Here is a 16,049-nt window from a genome sequence, read left to right on the forward strand (position 1 = left end):
GTATACTTTATAAGGGGAGGAAATATAGAAGTAATGACATTTGTGTGCTGTTGTATTTGTTATTTGCTAGCAGTAAATGTTCAAGGAGGGTGAGAATATTTAAACCAAGTGGTCTGGAGAAGTAGAAACAAATGAAGTAAGGTTATGTATTAGAATATGGGAACAGCACATGGACACCTTTGGAACTAAAGACAAGCTTTTCTACCATGGAATCTTACTGTATTTTAATGGATTCAAATAATCAGCAATACATAGGACAATAAAGTGATACTTGTTAGGATGAATATCACATTATGGTGGATGTCTACTCTTCTTCCATGATCTTTAGCTAAAATGCTTAATGACATATTCAATGACATAATTTGTATGTTCAATGACATATTCCATGACATATTTTCTTCACTTTTTATGCCTATATAAAGGCCTTGTAATAGATAGGAAAAATACACAATTGAAGAAGAAATAAGAATCTCTCTTCCTCTCTTTCTCTCTATATCTCTTAGTTTGTTTTTGCTTGTTCTATATTGTTATTTTGGGTTATATTTCATAACACGTTATCAGCACGAAGCTCTAATTTTATTCTTAACTCCAGCTAAGTTGAGCCATATTTTATTGAGGTATGTATCATTATAATCATTTTATTTATGGCAGTACATATATCATATGCTTAATTCTTACAACCTAAATTTTTCTTTGCAATTTTTGATAATTTACATCATTCATGTTGTTGTTCCCTTTTTCATATTTTTGTTTATCATGTTGTTTTTCACACCTGACACAATACCATTAAAAAAAATGTATGCATATGTATGTAGTGTATACATTATCTAGTCACTGCAACTAATAAAACGTTAAATTCTATATATATATATATATATATATATATATATATATATATATATATATATATCAATAATATAAAGTGAAATGAAATAATATATAGTTTCTATTTTATGGCATGAATAAAATGAAATAGTAGATTGCTAACATGATATAACTTTATTTTCATTTGTTTTACCTTAATCGATTTGTTTCATTAATTGTTTATTATTATAATTATTTCTCTAACTTATTCATCTTTTATGATAGTTTTCACTATGTCAAATTTATCAAAACTTGAATTTGTGGCACTTGACATCACCGGGAAGAACTATTTATCATGGGTCCTTGATGCTGAAATTCACCTTGACGCTAAAGGTCTTGGAAATACGATTATACAAGGAAATGAAGCATCAAATCAGGATAAAGCGAAGGCCATGATTTTCCTTCGCCATCATTTACATGAAGGGTTAAAAACTGAATATTTAACAGTAAAAGATCCACTTGAATTATGGATTAATTTGAAGGATCGATATGACCACCTAAAACTTACGGTATTACCGAAAGCTCGGTATGAGTGGATACATTTAAGGTTGCAAGACTTTAAAACTGTAAGTGAGTATAATTCTGCTATCTTTAAAGTAAGTTCTCTATTAAAATTATGTGGAGACACTATCACAGATGAGGACTTATTGGAAAAAATATTTTCTACTTTTCATGCTTCAAATGTGGTGCTACAACAACAATACCGTGAAAAAGGTTTTAAGAAATATTCTGAGTTAATCACATGCCTACTTGTGGCTGAGCAGAATAATACTCTATTAATGAAAAATCATGAAGCCCGTCCCACTGGGTCAGCTCCATTTCCGGAAGTGAATGCTGTAGCAACATATGATAAGTTTGAAAGAAAACAAAATAATTACCGTGGTCGTGGACATGGTCGTAAACGTGGACGTGGCAGGGGGCGAAACAATTATCGTCATTATGGTGGAAATAAATTGGAGAACAATAAGGGTTCTCAAATTAATCATTCAAAAGGTAAAGCTAGTATGTGTCACCGATGTGGTATGAGAGGTCATTGGGCACGCATTTGTCGTACGCCAGAACATTTTGTCAAACTTTATCAAGCCTCCCTCAAGAAAAAAGAAAATAATGTGGAGGCACACTTGACCTTTCAAAATAATAATGATGAAGCAGGTCCCTCAAATAAATATGATTCTAAGGCACATCCTGCATATAAAGATGATGATTTTGAAGGCCTAACAAATATTACTCATTTAGAAGTTGGAGACTTCTTTGAGGATATTGACTGAAGAATGAATCATCTTACTGGGGAATGAAGTTATAAAAGTTGTTATGTTTATGTTTGCAACTAGTTTATTTTTTCTTGAGTGTATTTTCCTAATGCATCATGTGTTGCTAGTTTCTATATTTCTAATGTATTTCTTAATGTTTTATTTTTGCTTGTCTTTCATATTTCTTATGATGTATTATTTGTCTTTTTTATGAAGAATATGAAAATTCCACAGTCTTCAGTTGGACTCAAGATTAATAAAGATGATATATGTCTTCTGGATAGTGCTACAACACACACTATTTTAAAAGATAAGAGATATTTCTCTTATTTGGTAATGAAAGAAGCGAATGTTAATACAATATCCGGTAGTACAAGATTAATTGAAGGTTCTGGAAGAGCCAATTTATTACTACCAGGAGGAACAAATTTGGCTATTGATGAAGCACTATATTGTAGTAAATCTCAAAGAAACTTATTAAGTTTCAAAGATATTCGCCAAAATGGCTATCATATTGAGACTACAAATGATGAAAAGATTGAATATCTTTATATTACTACAATAACGTCCGGTAAGAAATATGTGCTTGAAATGTTACCCGCTTTTTCCTCCGGCTTATACTACACAAGTATTAGCAGGATTGAAACACATGCCGTAGTAAACAAGAAGTTTACTAATCAAGATAATTTTATTATTTGGCATGACCGGTTGGGCCATCCTGGTTCTAATATGATGCGTAAAATAATTGAGAATTCACATGGACATGCAATGAAGAATCAGAAAATTCTTCAATTTAAGGAATTCTCTTGTGCTGCATGTTCTCAAGGAAAATTAATTATTAGACCATCAACTATTAAAGTTAGGATGGAATCCCCTGCATTTCTGGAACGTATACAAGGTGATATATGTGGGCCCATTCACCCTCCATGTGGACCATTCAAATATTATATGGTTTTGATAGATGCATCTACAAGATGGTCACATGTGTGCTTACTATCAACTCGCAATATGGCATTTGCGAGATTGTTGGCTCAAATAATAAAGCTAAGAGCACAGTTTCCAGATTATGCAATTAAGACAATCCGTCTTGATAATGCTGGTGAGTTTACATCCCAAGCCTTTAATGATTATTGTATTTCAACTGGGATAACAATTGAGCATCCGGTTGCTCATGTTCATACACAAAATGGTCTAGCAGAATCATTGATCAAACGCCTCCAATTAATTGCTAGACCAATGCTTATGAGAACAAAACTTCTCATTTCAGTATGGGGTCATGCTATTTTGCACGCAGCATCACTTGTGCGGATAAGGCCCACAAGTTATCATAAAGTCTCCCCATTGCAATTGGCTTTTGGTCAGGAGCCAAATATTTCCCATCTTAGGATCTTTGGTTGTGCGATATATGTTCCAATTGCTCCACCACAACGCACAAAGATGGGTCCTCAAAGAAGGTTGGGGATATATGTTGGATATGAATCTCCTTCAATTATAAAATATCTAGAGCCGATGACTGGAGATTTATTTACGGCAAGATTTTCTGATTGTCATTTTGATGAATCAGTATATCCAACATTAGGGGGAGAAAATAAGCAGCTGAAAAAGAATATAGATTGGAATGCATTATCACTGTCTCATTTAGATACTCGAACAAATCAATGTGAACAAGAGGTTCAAAAGATTATTCATTTGCAAAATATTGCAAATCAATTGCCAGATGCATTCACTGACCTACCAAGGGTGACCAAGTCACATATTCCAGCTGCTAATGCACCAATTCGAGTTGATATCCCGACAGGACAATTAATTAAAGCAAATGAGTCTAAGCCATGCTTGAAACGTGGTAGACCAATCGGTTCTAAAGATAAAAATCCTCGAAGAAGAAAAGGAGCAAATGATCAAAGTGAACATAACACGGAGGTAGTGGCTCAAGAAGAGCCCCAAGACGTAACAAATGATAAGACCTTAGGGGAGGTCCAGGTACCTGAAAATAATGAAAATGAAGAGATATCAATAAGTTACGTCTCAACCGGGAAAAGATGGAACCGAAATAATGTTGTTATCGATAACATTTTTGCTTATAATGTTGCTGTTGAAATAATGCAACAAGATGAGGATCTTGAACCAAAATCTGTCAATGAATGTAGACAGAGAAATGATTGGCCAAAATGGAAAGACGCTATCCAGGCAGAGTTAACTTCACTTGGAAAACGTGAAGTCTTCGGACCCATAGTTCGAACACCTGAAGGCATAAAGCCAGTAGGGTATAAATGGGTTTTTGTGCGGAAACGAAATGATAAAAATGAAGTCGTTAGATATAAAGCACGACTTGTGGCACAAGGGTTTTCCCAAAGGCCTGGAATTGATTATATGGAGACATATTCTCCTGTAGTGGATGCTATCACCTTCAGGTATCTCATAAATATGGCAGTGCAAGAAAAACTTGATATGCATCTAATGGATGTTGTTACAGCCTATTTGTATGGATCATTAGACAACGAAATTTTTATGAAAGTACCTGAGGGATTTAAAGTGCCAGAAGCATATAAAAGTTTTCGAGAAACTTGTTCAATAAAGCTTCAGAAATCTTTATACGGATTGAAACAATCAGGTCGTATGTGGTACAATCGCCTGAGTGAATACCTGTTGAAAGAAGGGTACAAGAATGATCCAATTTGTCCTTGTGTCTTTATAAAAAGGTCTGGATCTGAATTTGTTATAATCGCTGTGTATGTTGATGATTTAAATATCATTGGAACTCCTGAGGAGCTTCCAAAAACAGTAGACTGTTTGAAGAAAGAATTTGAAATGAAAGATCTTGGAAAGACAAAATTTTGTCTTGGTCTACAAATTGAGTATATGAAAGATGGAATATTTGTCCATCAATCAACATATACCGAAAAGATTTTAAAGCGATTCTATATGGATAAAGCACATCCATTGAGTACCCCAATGGTTGTGAGATCACTTGATATAAAGAAAGATCCATTCCGACCTCATGAAAATGATGAAGAGCTTCTTGGTGCCGAAGTACCATATCTTAGTGCAATTGGGGCATTAATGTATCTTGCCAATAATTCCCGACCAGATATAGCTTTCTCAGTAAGTTTATTGGCAAGATTTAGTACTTCGCCAACACAAAGACACTGGAATGGTATTAAACATATATTCAGATACCTCCAAGGGACCATTGATATGGGTTTATTTTATTCAAACGAATCCAAGCCATCATTGATTGGTTATGCAGATGCAGGATATTTGTCTGATCCACACAAAGGTCGATCTCAGACAGGCTATTTATTTACAAGTGGAGGTACAGCCATATCATGGCGTTCGACAAAACAAACTATGGTTGCTACTTCTTCAAATCATGCAGAGATAATAGCCATTCATGAAGCAAGTCGAGAATGCGTTTGGTTAAGATCTATAACTCAACACATTCAGCAAACATGTGGTTTTTCTTCGAAAGAGAATATTCCAACAATATTGTATGAAGACAATGCTGCATGCATAGCTCAATTGAAAGGAGGATATATCAAAGGAGATAGAACAAAACACATTTCACCAAAATTCTTTTTCACTCATGATCTTCAGAAGAATGGTGAAATAGATGTACAACAAGTTCGTTCAAGTGATAATTTGGCTGATCTGTTCACTAAGGCATTACCAACCTCAATATTTGAAAAGCTGATATATAAGATTGGAATGCGTCGTCTTCGAGACATTAAGTGATTTTTCATCAGGGGGAGTAACTACACGCTGCACTCTTTTCCTTAACCAAGGTTTTGTCCCACTGGGTTTTCCTGGTAAGGTTTTTAATGAGGCAGCAAGCAATGCATATCATAAATAATTATGTACATCCCAATATTTTTTTAGAGAGTTTTTAACAAGGCACATTATCTATGGACATCCAAGGGGGAGTGTTATGATGAATATCACATTATGGTGGATGTCTACTCTTCTTCCATGATCTTTAGCTAAAATGCTTAATGACATATTCAATGACATAATTTGTATGTTCAATGACATATTCCATGACATATTTTCTTCACTTTTTATGCCTATATAAAGGCCTTGTAATAGATAGGAAAAATACACAATTGAAGAAGAAATAAGAATCTCTCTTCCTCTCTTTCTCTCTATATCTCTTAGTTTGTTTTTGCTTGTTCTATATTGTTATTTTGGGTTATATTTCATAACACGTTATCAGCACGAAGCTCTAATTTTATTCTTAACTCCAGCTAAGTTGAGCCATATTTTATTGAGGTATGTATCATTATAATCATTTTATTTATGGCAGTACATATATCATATGCTTAATTCTTACAACCTAAATTTTTCTTTGCATGTGAAGTTTAGTTGGAATTACAAAATAAATGAAAAGCTTCTGTAATATTAATCAGTAGAACAATAGAATGAACCTAGTAAAACTTCTGTTTAAAGAAGTAATCCGTCGACTAAGTTAAGCAAAATAGTTGGTCTGGTGAATTTGGATGCCATTTTTCTCAGATGTCAAAATGCCCATGATTCAATGACCTTAGACTAGTTTAGTTAAAATGACAAACCGGCGCAAGAAGCTGTCATAATTAGTGAAACAATGGGAAAATTTCCTTGAAAGTAAAAGGTAGAATATAGCCCACATCTCAGCACCCAGGAGATCTGATTTTATGGTCCATTACAAATGTTCTTTTAGTTGTATGATTATTTTTTTAGGAGGTCGGCAAAAAGTAACAATTAAGATTCATAAATGCAATTCTAAAAATCTTTATCATAGTCGATTTTTTCTATTGAGATCTACCTTGACGATAGATAAAGATATAGTTGCATCTAATTTCAGCTTAGACCATAAATGTATACCTATAAATTTAGCAAAACATCAACTGTATGTAATAAATCATATCCATTCCGATTTCAGTTTCACTATCTCTATAACCTATATCATATAAAATTAAAAAAACAGAAGTATCAATTAGTCAAAGGAAGAGGGTGCTTTAGCAGTTTGACCCTTCATATAATAGATAGTTCATAATAACATGGGAGGAGTTCTAGGCATGTGGTCACACTCACATGAGACTAACTTGTAAGCCATGTGAGACTCTGCACTTCCCAATTAAATCAAGTAGAATACACAAAATAATCTTTCTTTTTGACAGGACCGCCCTTTGAAATAGCTTGTTTTTTGCTGGTCACTTTGTAATTTCTTCACACTGCAAAGGGTAATTTTATCCTTTGACAAAGTTTACAATGTGGTACATATCATGTCCTGTTCTCGGAAGGCTTACATGAAGATTTAGAACTTTATAATAATCTTATCTAATTAAGACAGCTATAAACATTGGGTGAATCATTTTCATTATTACATGTATACATAGGTGTTATGACAAGTTTTACTAGTATTTTTTCTTTTTCTAATGACAGGGTACCTTTGCACAATCAGTGGCTTTTTTTAATTGTGATTAAGAAAATACTGGTGGAGTTTAACAACGGCTCATATGATAAATAAAATTGATGATCTTGGGAGATGGAAAAAATGATAAGTTTTTCTTATTTTATGTTATCTTGGTCAATATGCACATGTATGTTACTTATTAAGTATCTAATTAAGTAGAAGAAGTAAAATAACCCTGATGCAATTTTGATAACTTTGAAATGATCTGTCTTTCAATTTATTTTCTATTTGAGAAATTGTAGACTTATATGATTAATAATTAATAGACACAATCCATCCATTACAAATTGCAAATTAGGAACAAATCAATTTTATTTATTTTGGAAATGGTATGGGTTCTCTCTGTATCATTTTATTGTTAACCTATTTTATTGGGTATTGCATTTATTATTAATATATTTTATAGGGAATATGTACTAAAGGAGAAGTTGAATGATTAGCTTAAGGCTAGTATATAATTAAGTGGAGATAAAAGTTCAGGTTTTATATTTCCTACAGTAAAGTAGAAAAAGCATCAATGCATATACAATAAAAATGTTTCTCTTAAGTAAACATAGTTTCTTAACAACCGGAAAGAGAGTACAGAAAAGTTAACAAAGAAGTAGTTTAAATCCAAAAATCCTACAGCTAATAATATTAGAACTCACAAGATATGTAAGAACTTGTAGTAAAGATTATTTAATTCTCTAAATAGTATACAGTGGAAAATATTTTGTAAAAAATGAAAAACAGATGTTAACATACAATTTTCACATAGATCGAGCGAGTAAAAAAATTATCCTGCAGCAAAAATAAGTAAGTTCGATTTACTTTGATAGATTCGAGGAAAATGACAACGCAGTCAAACAAGGTTATATATGTATAACCCATGAGTAAACGGTGCTATGTTGACCTGATGTGACAGATATGTATAACGCATTATATAATCGTGCTATATATATATATATATATAGTGCAATTATGTACCGCACTATACCTGTTTGTGGGCTTACCAATAAGTCTCTTGCGGTTAACTGATATAACAATGATTCAAATGAGTATAGTGTTTTTTAAAAGAGCGCCATACATAAAAAAATTCAGCCCCCGAGCTAGGCATTGCCTTATTTAAAGGCGTTAGGATTTTACGAAAATCCATTCAAAAAATATTCTAACTCCAGTAAACTTTTCTTCTTGTTATCAAGCATCTTTTATAATGTCCGAAGAGCAAAAAATAAGGGTTTCATTATATTGGGGGAGGGGGTGAGGTTGTAGTGGAGAACAACTCTGTGATGTATATTTTATCTTCACAGTGTCATGTTAAATTGTCGCTTAATTGCCGCTTACAATGGAGTACGATACATTGGTATCGTTGTTACGTAAAATGAGTGTGAGGAAACATTCGGTGAACCTTAAAGTAACTGGTAGATATTCGTATTCTGTGACTCCACAGGGGTTTGCTTGTTATTCTGAGTTTAACATCGAAGATGATGAAACTCTGAGAGATTTTTTGCGGATTCCGGATGAATACAGAAAATTATTGTGATAAAATTGTTGGAAATGTACGTCAAGGCTGAAGACGTTCGCAATAATGAGATTGCGAAAGCAAGGATAACTCCCAGTCATCGGGTGGTTATTCTGGAGCAATTTTAGCCCAACAAGTTCTGGCTGAAAGAGTTTGGCCGGATCTTAACTTATCTCCGCGGGCAAACGAGGAGCGAGGAAATAATTTCTCTCCTACTTTACATAATCCACAAGGCGACTGGTAAACTTCAATTTTCCTTTCTGTTACGATGTTTTTTTTGTTGAATTGTATTTATATTAACACTCATATATTTCATAAGGGGTACCGTCCGGATATGAATTTTGCAAGTTATGGCCCCACGCCTAGTTGGAATATGCGTAGTTTTGGCGTGTTGGATCACGGTGGTCTATCCGGGAGTCATCACCAATAGAAAAATATCCATCATAGAATGTCAACACAGTACGACTTGTAAGTGAAGTGATATAGCTATATGTAAAGTATTTATCAATTTGAATAGCTTATCATTTTTTTGTTTGTGCAGTGAAAACGAGCAATTTGATGGTCCTGAACTCACTCAGTTGCATGTAGACGACATATTTACTCGGGATTTGGCAGATGCGCAGAGTCAGGAAGATAATAGTGACTTTGACAACAATGCCGATGAGTCTGGAGATGACACACCCTTCCCTGACAAGGGTGATGATGATAAGGAAGTGAATGTCGAACCTGAGCTGACGAGGGAGCATGCTCCTCCACCTCCCGTTAGACCAAGAGTGTACGAGTCCCACGTGTCGTTTCATTTAAGGTATATTCCCTACCTTGATAATTTGCCAAGTATGCTGGATGTGGATGCCCTCACAAGGAATGCTGACGAATTTTGGTCAGCAATGTGGGATGAGTCTAGGCCAACGCTGCTGGAAAAGGGCATGTATTTTCCCGATAAAGCTTGCCTAACCAGGGCTGTAAAAACATACAGCGTAAGAGAGTGCCGTGAGATGACGATATGGAAGTCAACTCCAGAGGTATACAAGGTCGTATGCCGTAGATACTTTATAGGTTGTAACTGGATGTTTGCGTGCGAGCAAGAAGGAAAAAGGGTTGTGGAAAGTGGGTAAATATATTAGCACCCACATTTGTGAAATGGACACATCCAATGAGAATCACTTCAACTTGGATGTAGACTTGATTTCTCTTGTCTTGATTCCACATTTGGAAGTGTCCATTAAGTACAAGATCAAATAGTGTATTACATCCGTCCACCAGGAATATGGGCGTACTATTACCAAAAGAAAGGTATATCTCTGGCGCAAACGTGCATTTGAAATTATTTATGGTAGCTGGGATAAGTCATTTTCATCTCTACCAAGGTACATGGCCGCACTGAAACAATTTAACCCCGGGACTGTTGTTGAATAGAGGAATGAGCGGAGTCTGGGAATATATATTCAGATACGTGTTCTGGGTATTTAAACCAACAATTGATGTTCTTGTACATTATCGTCCGGTAATTTCCATAGATGGTATTCATGTCTATGGAAAGAATGATATTAAGCTATTGATCGCCGTTGCAGTAGATGCCAATGGACAAATATTTCTACTAGCTTTTGCCATTTGTGCCAATGAAAGAGAAGAGACGTGGACGCTATTTTCGAACCACTTGAAGCAACACATTTTTAAACAGCGTTCAGGTATTTGTCTAATATCTTATCGGTATGATGGTATTTTAAGTTCTGTACGGCATTTGCTTGAATGGCAGGAACCCTATGCATACCACTGTTACTGTGTGAGGCACCTGAAGGCCAATTTCCAGAAGAAATATCCTACCAAGGAATTGCATGATTTAATGTGGATGGCTGCAACTAAGCACAAGCAGTGCAAATTTAGGAGGCGCGCGTAAGCGATCCGACAGTTAGACGAAAGAGCCTATAATTGGCTGATGGGACATGAGCTTCACAAGTGGACATTGCATGCTGATGGTGGCAGACGATGGGGAGCCTTGACTACAAATGTGTTGGAGTCATTCAACGGGTTATTGAAGTCTGCACGTGGATTGCGTGTCACTACCATGGTCCGGATGACATTCAAACAGATGGCGGAGAGGTTTGTTGAAAGGAATAGAGCTGCACCGGAATTGATGGACAAGGGTGTTGAATTTATGCCAATACCGATGAGAAGATTGAGAAATATAGGAGGCGAGCACATTGGCATTCATATTTATAGTATGATCACGACCGAGGTGTTTTTGAAGTTCACACCGCTATCCGCGGACACCGGCGGAATAATTTACACACCATGAATGAAGCTAGTAGGTTGTGTTCATGTGGGAAATGGACCATCTACCACATGCCGTGCGTACATGCCATGAAGTGCTTTCAACAAGTTGGTTTAGGGGCAACCAACTATGTTGATAGGCAATACAGTATTGCTGCATACGTAAACACATATAGTGAGTAGTTGCAGCCATTGGGTGCTGAGCATTATTGGCCGTCATAATCATTTAAAATGCTGGGTAACAAGGACTATTTGCGCAAGCTGCAAGTGCAAAATACCGCGTATACGGAACCAAATGGATGCTGGTAATACCGTTTATGCTCGTAAATGTGGCATATGCTCGCAAACAGGACACGATCGCCATAAATGTCCTTCAGCTGGTTTGGGTGGCGGTGGTAATCCAGCTCCTGGTGCAAGTTTGTCTAATGTACCCAACTATTAAGGATACACCTAGTATTTTGTTTTCGTAATGTTTTTTTTAATAAGTGTTTGTACTTGTTTATGTTGCAAGATGTATCAAATAAAATAATGTTCCACAGCCTTGTTACATCTTATTATCTAACATGACCTTTTGAATTGGGATGGTGATATAATAGTTCCAACATTCAACTTGTTGGTGTTAGTAAAGAAGACCAATATGAAGATTGAAATTTCATAACATAATACTTCAAGAGAAAAAAGCACAACAACCATAACTAAAGCAACATACATGAAAATAAAAGATAATAAAAAGATAAATCAAGACAAACACATCCTAGTACCAAGTAAAAAATGGATTAGTACAAATAGGATATCCGTCTCCCTTCACGTCCACATTGAAGATAGCACGCATTGGTGAAATATCAACCAACGTAAATTTGACAACGAAACCTCGACTGATAAAATTCTCCAACACAAAAAGTCTCCAGCCTACCTTGAACTTTCTTTGATTACCAACACTCATATTTATATGCCACTCTTTTCCACGATGGTGAAGATGCGCATGTTCTAATGTTGGAGGAAGATGCTTGCTGATTTTTCTTGGAATATACTTTAAAAAATAGTATTACTATTAAGTTACGGAAAATATGAAATTGAATAAAGATATACAATACTGATGTATATATATTTTCTTGAGTTAAGGTATAACAAAGAAAAGTATTTTATGTTAAAAAAATAAAGTTTAATGGACATAATAATTTACCAGATCGTTGTCGTCGATGCATGAATCAGTCATAACCACTTCAAGTGTTAGAGTATTCTCTTCTTCATTATCCTTGCTAGTAGAAGAGTAAGCATCACTGCTAGTAGAAGAGTAAGATAAGACTCGTTTGGTAGAGGAAGAGTCAACCATAGTTTAGGGTTTGAATTTGTGAGTGTGTTTTATGTTTTGATTATGTGACTATATATATAGGGACACACATAGTATATCGCGGTTAAATACTATGTTTTGTGTGAATATATATAGCGCGGTTGAATACGACGTTTTGTGTGTTGTCTTGTTGGTCTGAAAAGCTGACCGACTGCGAAAAAGCTGTTTCGTTTCAAAAAAAGTTAATATGTATAGCGTGGTTAAATACTACATTTTGTGTGTTGTCTTGTCGGTCTGAAAAGCTGACCGACTGCGAAAAAGCTGTTTTGTTTCTGTAAAAGTCAATATGTATAGCGCGGTTAAATACTACATTTTGTGTGTTGTCTTGTCTGTCTGAAAAGCTGACCGACTGCAAAAAAACTGCTTCGTTTCAGAAAAAGTCAATATGTATGGCGCGGTTAAATAGTACGTTTTGTGTGTTGTCTTATCGTTCTGAAAAGCTAACCGACTGCGAAGAAGTTGTTTTGTATCAGAAAGAATCTTTAACACGCTAAGAATATCACAGTTAAATACTACGTTTTGCGCGAATATATATAGCGCGGTTAAGTACTATATTTTCTGTGTTGCCTTGCCTATAAATAACGGGCGCATTTTAGTTATTTTCTGTGCTTAACAATAAGCAATAGCAAATATTTTCATAAAAGCAAGGTTTTTTTACGCTTTAATAAATGTCTGAACCCCTTTATGTACCAAGGTGCGAGTGCGGAAAAAAATGCATGATGAATGATTGTTGGGATGATGGTGAAGCTGGACGCTGCTACTGGATGTGTATGAACAAGTTCAATAGGGTTCCCGACGAACCTGTTTGCAATTTTGAGGTATGGATTGATGAACCCTGTCAGCATGAATACTACAAAGAAAAGTTGCAGTATCTTCATTATTTGATCAGAAAACAGTAGGAATATGAATGACAATACAAACGAGAAGTTGCGGAGTTGAAGGAGAAACTCAAAGAGGTGGAAGAAGAAAAAAATAAGTTGGAAGAAAAATTTAGGTGGTTGGAGCAGAGAATACTAGGCGGTGGTGACTAAACAATGACATGTATGTGTTGAGCGTAATAGTGTATCTTTATGTTTTCCGTGTCATGTGTTTTCATTAGTTGTACTGAATTTAAGTTATGTTAAGTTTCTATATTTGTGTTTATATTGTAGTGTTAAAATAAAGAAGAAATGGGGTAATAAAAATATAATGCGCATATTATGTAAGCATAAAAAATTATTGTTATTATTTACATAAAATACAAAAAAAAAAGAAAATCAATGAGTCCCACAACCCTTGTCCTTCAATGCAGCCACTGGCCTGAGGCGCATCCCCTCCCGCCTGGATACACTATCAGGATCATCCTCATCACGTCGCCTCTTTATATGAGGATGCGCTGCAGCATGATCGACAGATAGGCTGGCAGGGTCGGTAGAAGGGGTCGTCGGTCCATCAGCAACCTACAAAACAATAAGTAAGCTCAGTATATGCAAATGTATATTAATAATGTACGTGTTAAGTCAAAAACATTTTCTTACCATGGTCTCGTCGGGCTCCTGAATATAAGCATCTGTGGTGTCCTCAACATCGCACAAAATGGCCTCCGTGACGGGTTGGGATGAAGCCTTAATAATAAAATTAAAAATTAATTTATGGCAAATCAATGAGAAAAAAAACAAATTAAAATTTAATAGTAATACAAGCATACATGCACCTGTGATAGATCCACAGCACCCGACGACGATGAGCCAAAACTCAACCTGCGCCCACCATCCACGTCTCGGGTCGGCCGATCCTCAGTTGCGGTCTATGGGCCTAAAAATAACTACTCCCAATCTCCGGTGAAACTCATGCCCGTAATCAACAATGGATCTGACGGGGTCACCTGCGATGCTGGCAGCGACAGCTGAAGGATGTACGACGACATGCTGTTGGGATGCTCGTCTGGCTGAGGAATGTAACCCTGTAGATCAGCTCCAACCTCCTCATTAGGTGCCTCAACAGGTGCCTCAATGCCCCCTTGCTGGGGACCACCTCCTCGCCAGCCCCCACGACCCCGTGGTGCACCCCTGCCTCGTGGGAAAGCCCTGCCTTGTCCCCGTCCCCTCGTGCATGCGACAGGCCTACCCCAATGGTAGTGCTCTGGCGCCACATAACCAGGGTCATGATCTAAGTACTCACCCTCTCTGGCTCATTACAGTGTCCGAGTATCCAGCTTTGTCACCTGCCGGCCATACTCCTGCAAAGCGACCGCATGATCACCGGCATGCTGCTGCATCTGCAATCCCAACTGGTGAATAAATGTAGACCAATAGCCTGCACAACATGTAAAATATAAATTACAGAATGCTATATCACAATTATAAGTAAAAATACCAAATAACATACTAGTACCCCGTGCCTCCCGGTGTATGGAACGTATTGACCGCCAACTTGATGAATGAGATTCCCAACAAAAAGTCGGATAACACGGCGGTACCAGGACGTATAGAGCTGAATAGTCGTCGTCTGGATCTGTGAAGATGGGGGCGGAATCAGGTCAGCTCGTTAGTCCCAAGTATGGACAAGCGCCTCTAGCCATGTTACAAATGTGTCGTCATTCCTAGAATGATCATCCCGCTGATAATGTGTAGCCTCCTATGTAGGCCCCCTCTGTATATACTGCGAACGGCCAAACTGGCGAAGTACCCGCTTCGTGGCATGATGCTCCACAATATCGAGGCACATCAGCAGGACGAAAGTGCTCCAAATCAGTCGGCTGGCTGAGCAATAATCGGGCAGGCCACCTATCAAGTCGTCGATGTATGGTGTCCAGATCAACTATAAAATAAGAACATAAAAGTGAGTATGCGCAACACAAGCGAATCTATACCAAGTAAGTTTAGGTACACATTTACATGTGCGCCCTCCAACATATCCAACACATCCCTGCAAAGGGGGAGATTATGATGAGCATCATAATCTCGTACATATCCACTCCAGAGAACCCACCTCCTAGCTAGAGGGAGAAACGGAGGTGGTACATCCAGAGGTAATGGTGGTAGAGGTAGCTGCAACTGCAGGAACCGCTCCCAGGCCCAAACCTAACATACAAAGTTGACGTAAAGTTTAAGATAAATTTTAACTAGATAGAATTGGAAGTAATGAACAGAGTATTCAAATATGTTGTCACCTGTAGAAGCGACAAAAAACCACATACGTCGCTCTGGGCGCCCATGCTCGCCCAACACAGATGCCTGTACTCGTAAGCAAGAACAACAACACCCCAGCTGTACTGGGGTAAATCATCTAGCAGCTGAAGATGATGTAGAAATCGCAAACTCACTAGATTTCACAAAGTGTTCCGGAACAAGACCTCTCCCCCAAAAGAAGAAGCAGCAACCT

At 36.7% G+C, this 16,049-nt stretch overlaps 1 protein-coding gene across 1 annotated transcript; it reads left to right on the forward strand.

Moving 5' to 3' along the window:
- Nucleotides 1-445: 445 nt before the first annotated feature.
- LOC138878742 (uncharacterized) lies at nt 446-2,224 on the forward strand. The gene is made up of 2 exons (XM_070158444.1): nt 446-617; nt 1,090-2,224. Exon 2 carries the CDS (start codon nt 1,098-1,100, stop codon nt 2,130-2,132), a length of 1,035 nt encoding a protein of 344 aa, XP_070014545.1. The 5' UTR covers nt 446-617; nt 1,090-1,097; the 3' UTR covers nt 2,133-2,224.
- Nucleotides 2,225-16,049: the final 13,825 nt, after the last annotated feature.

This window comes from Nicotiana sylvestris, chromosome 1, assembly GCF_000393655.2.
Source record: "Nicotiana sylvestris chromosome 1, ASM39365v2, whole genome shotgun sequence".
NCBI lineage: Eukaryota > Viridiplantae > Streptophyta > Magnoliopsida > Solanales > Solanaceae > Nicotiana > Nicotiana sylvestris.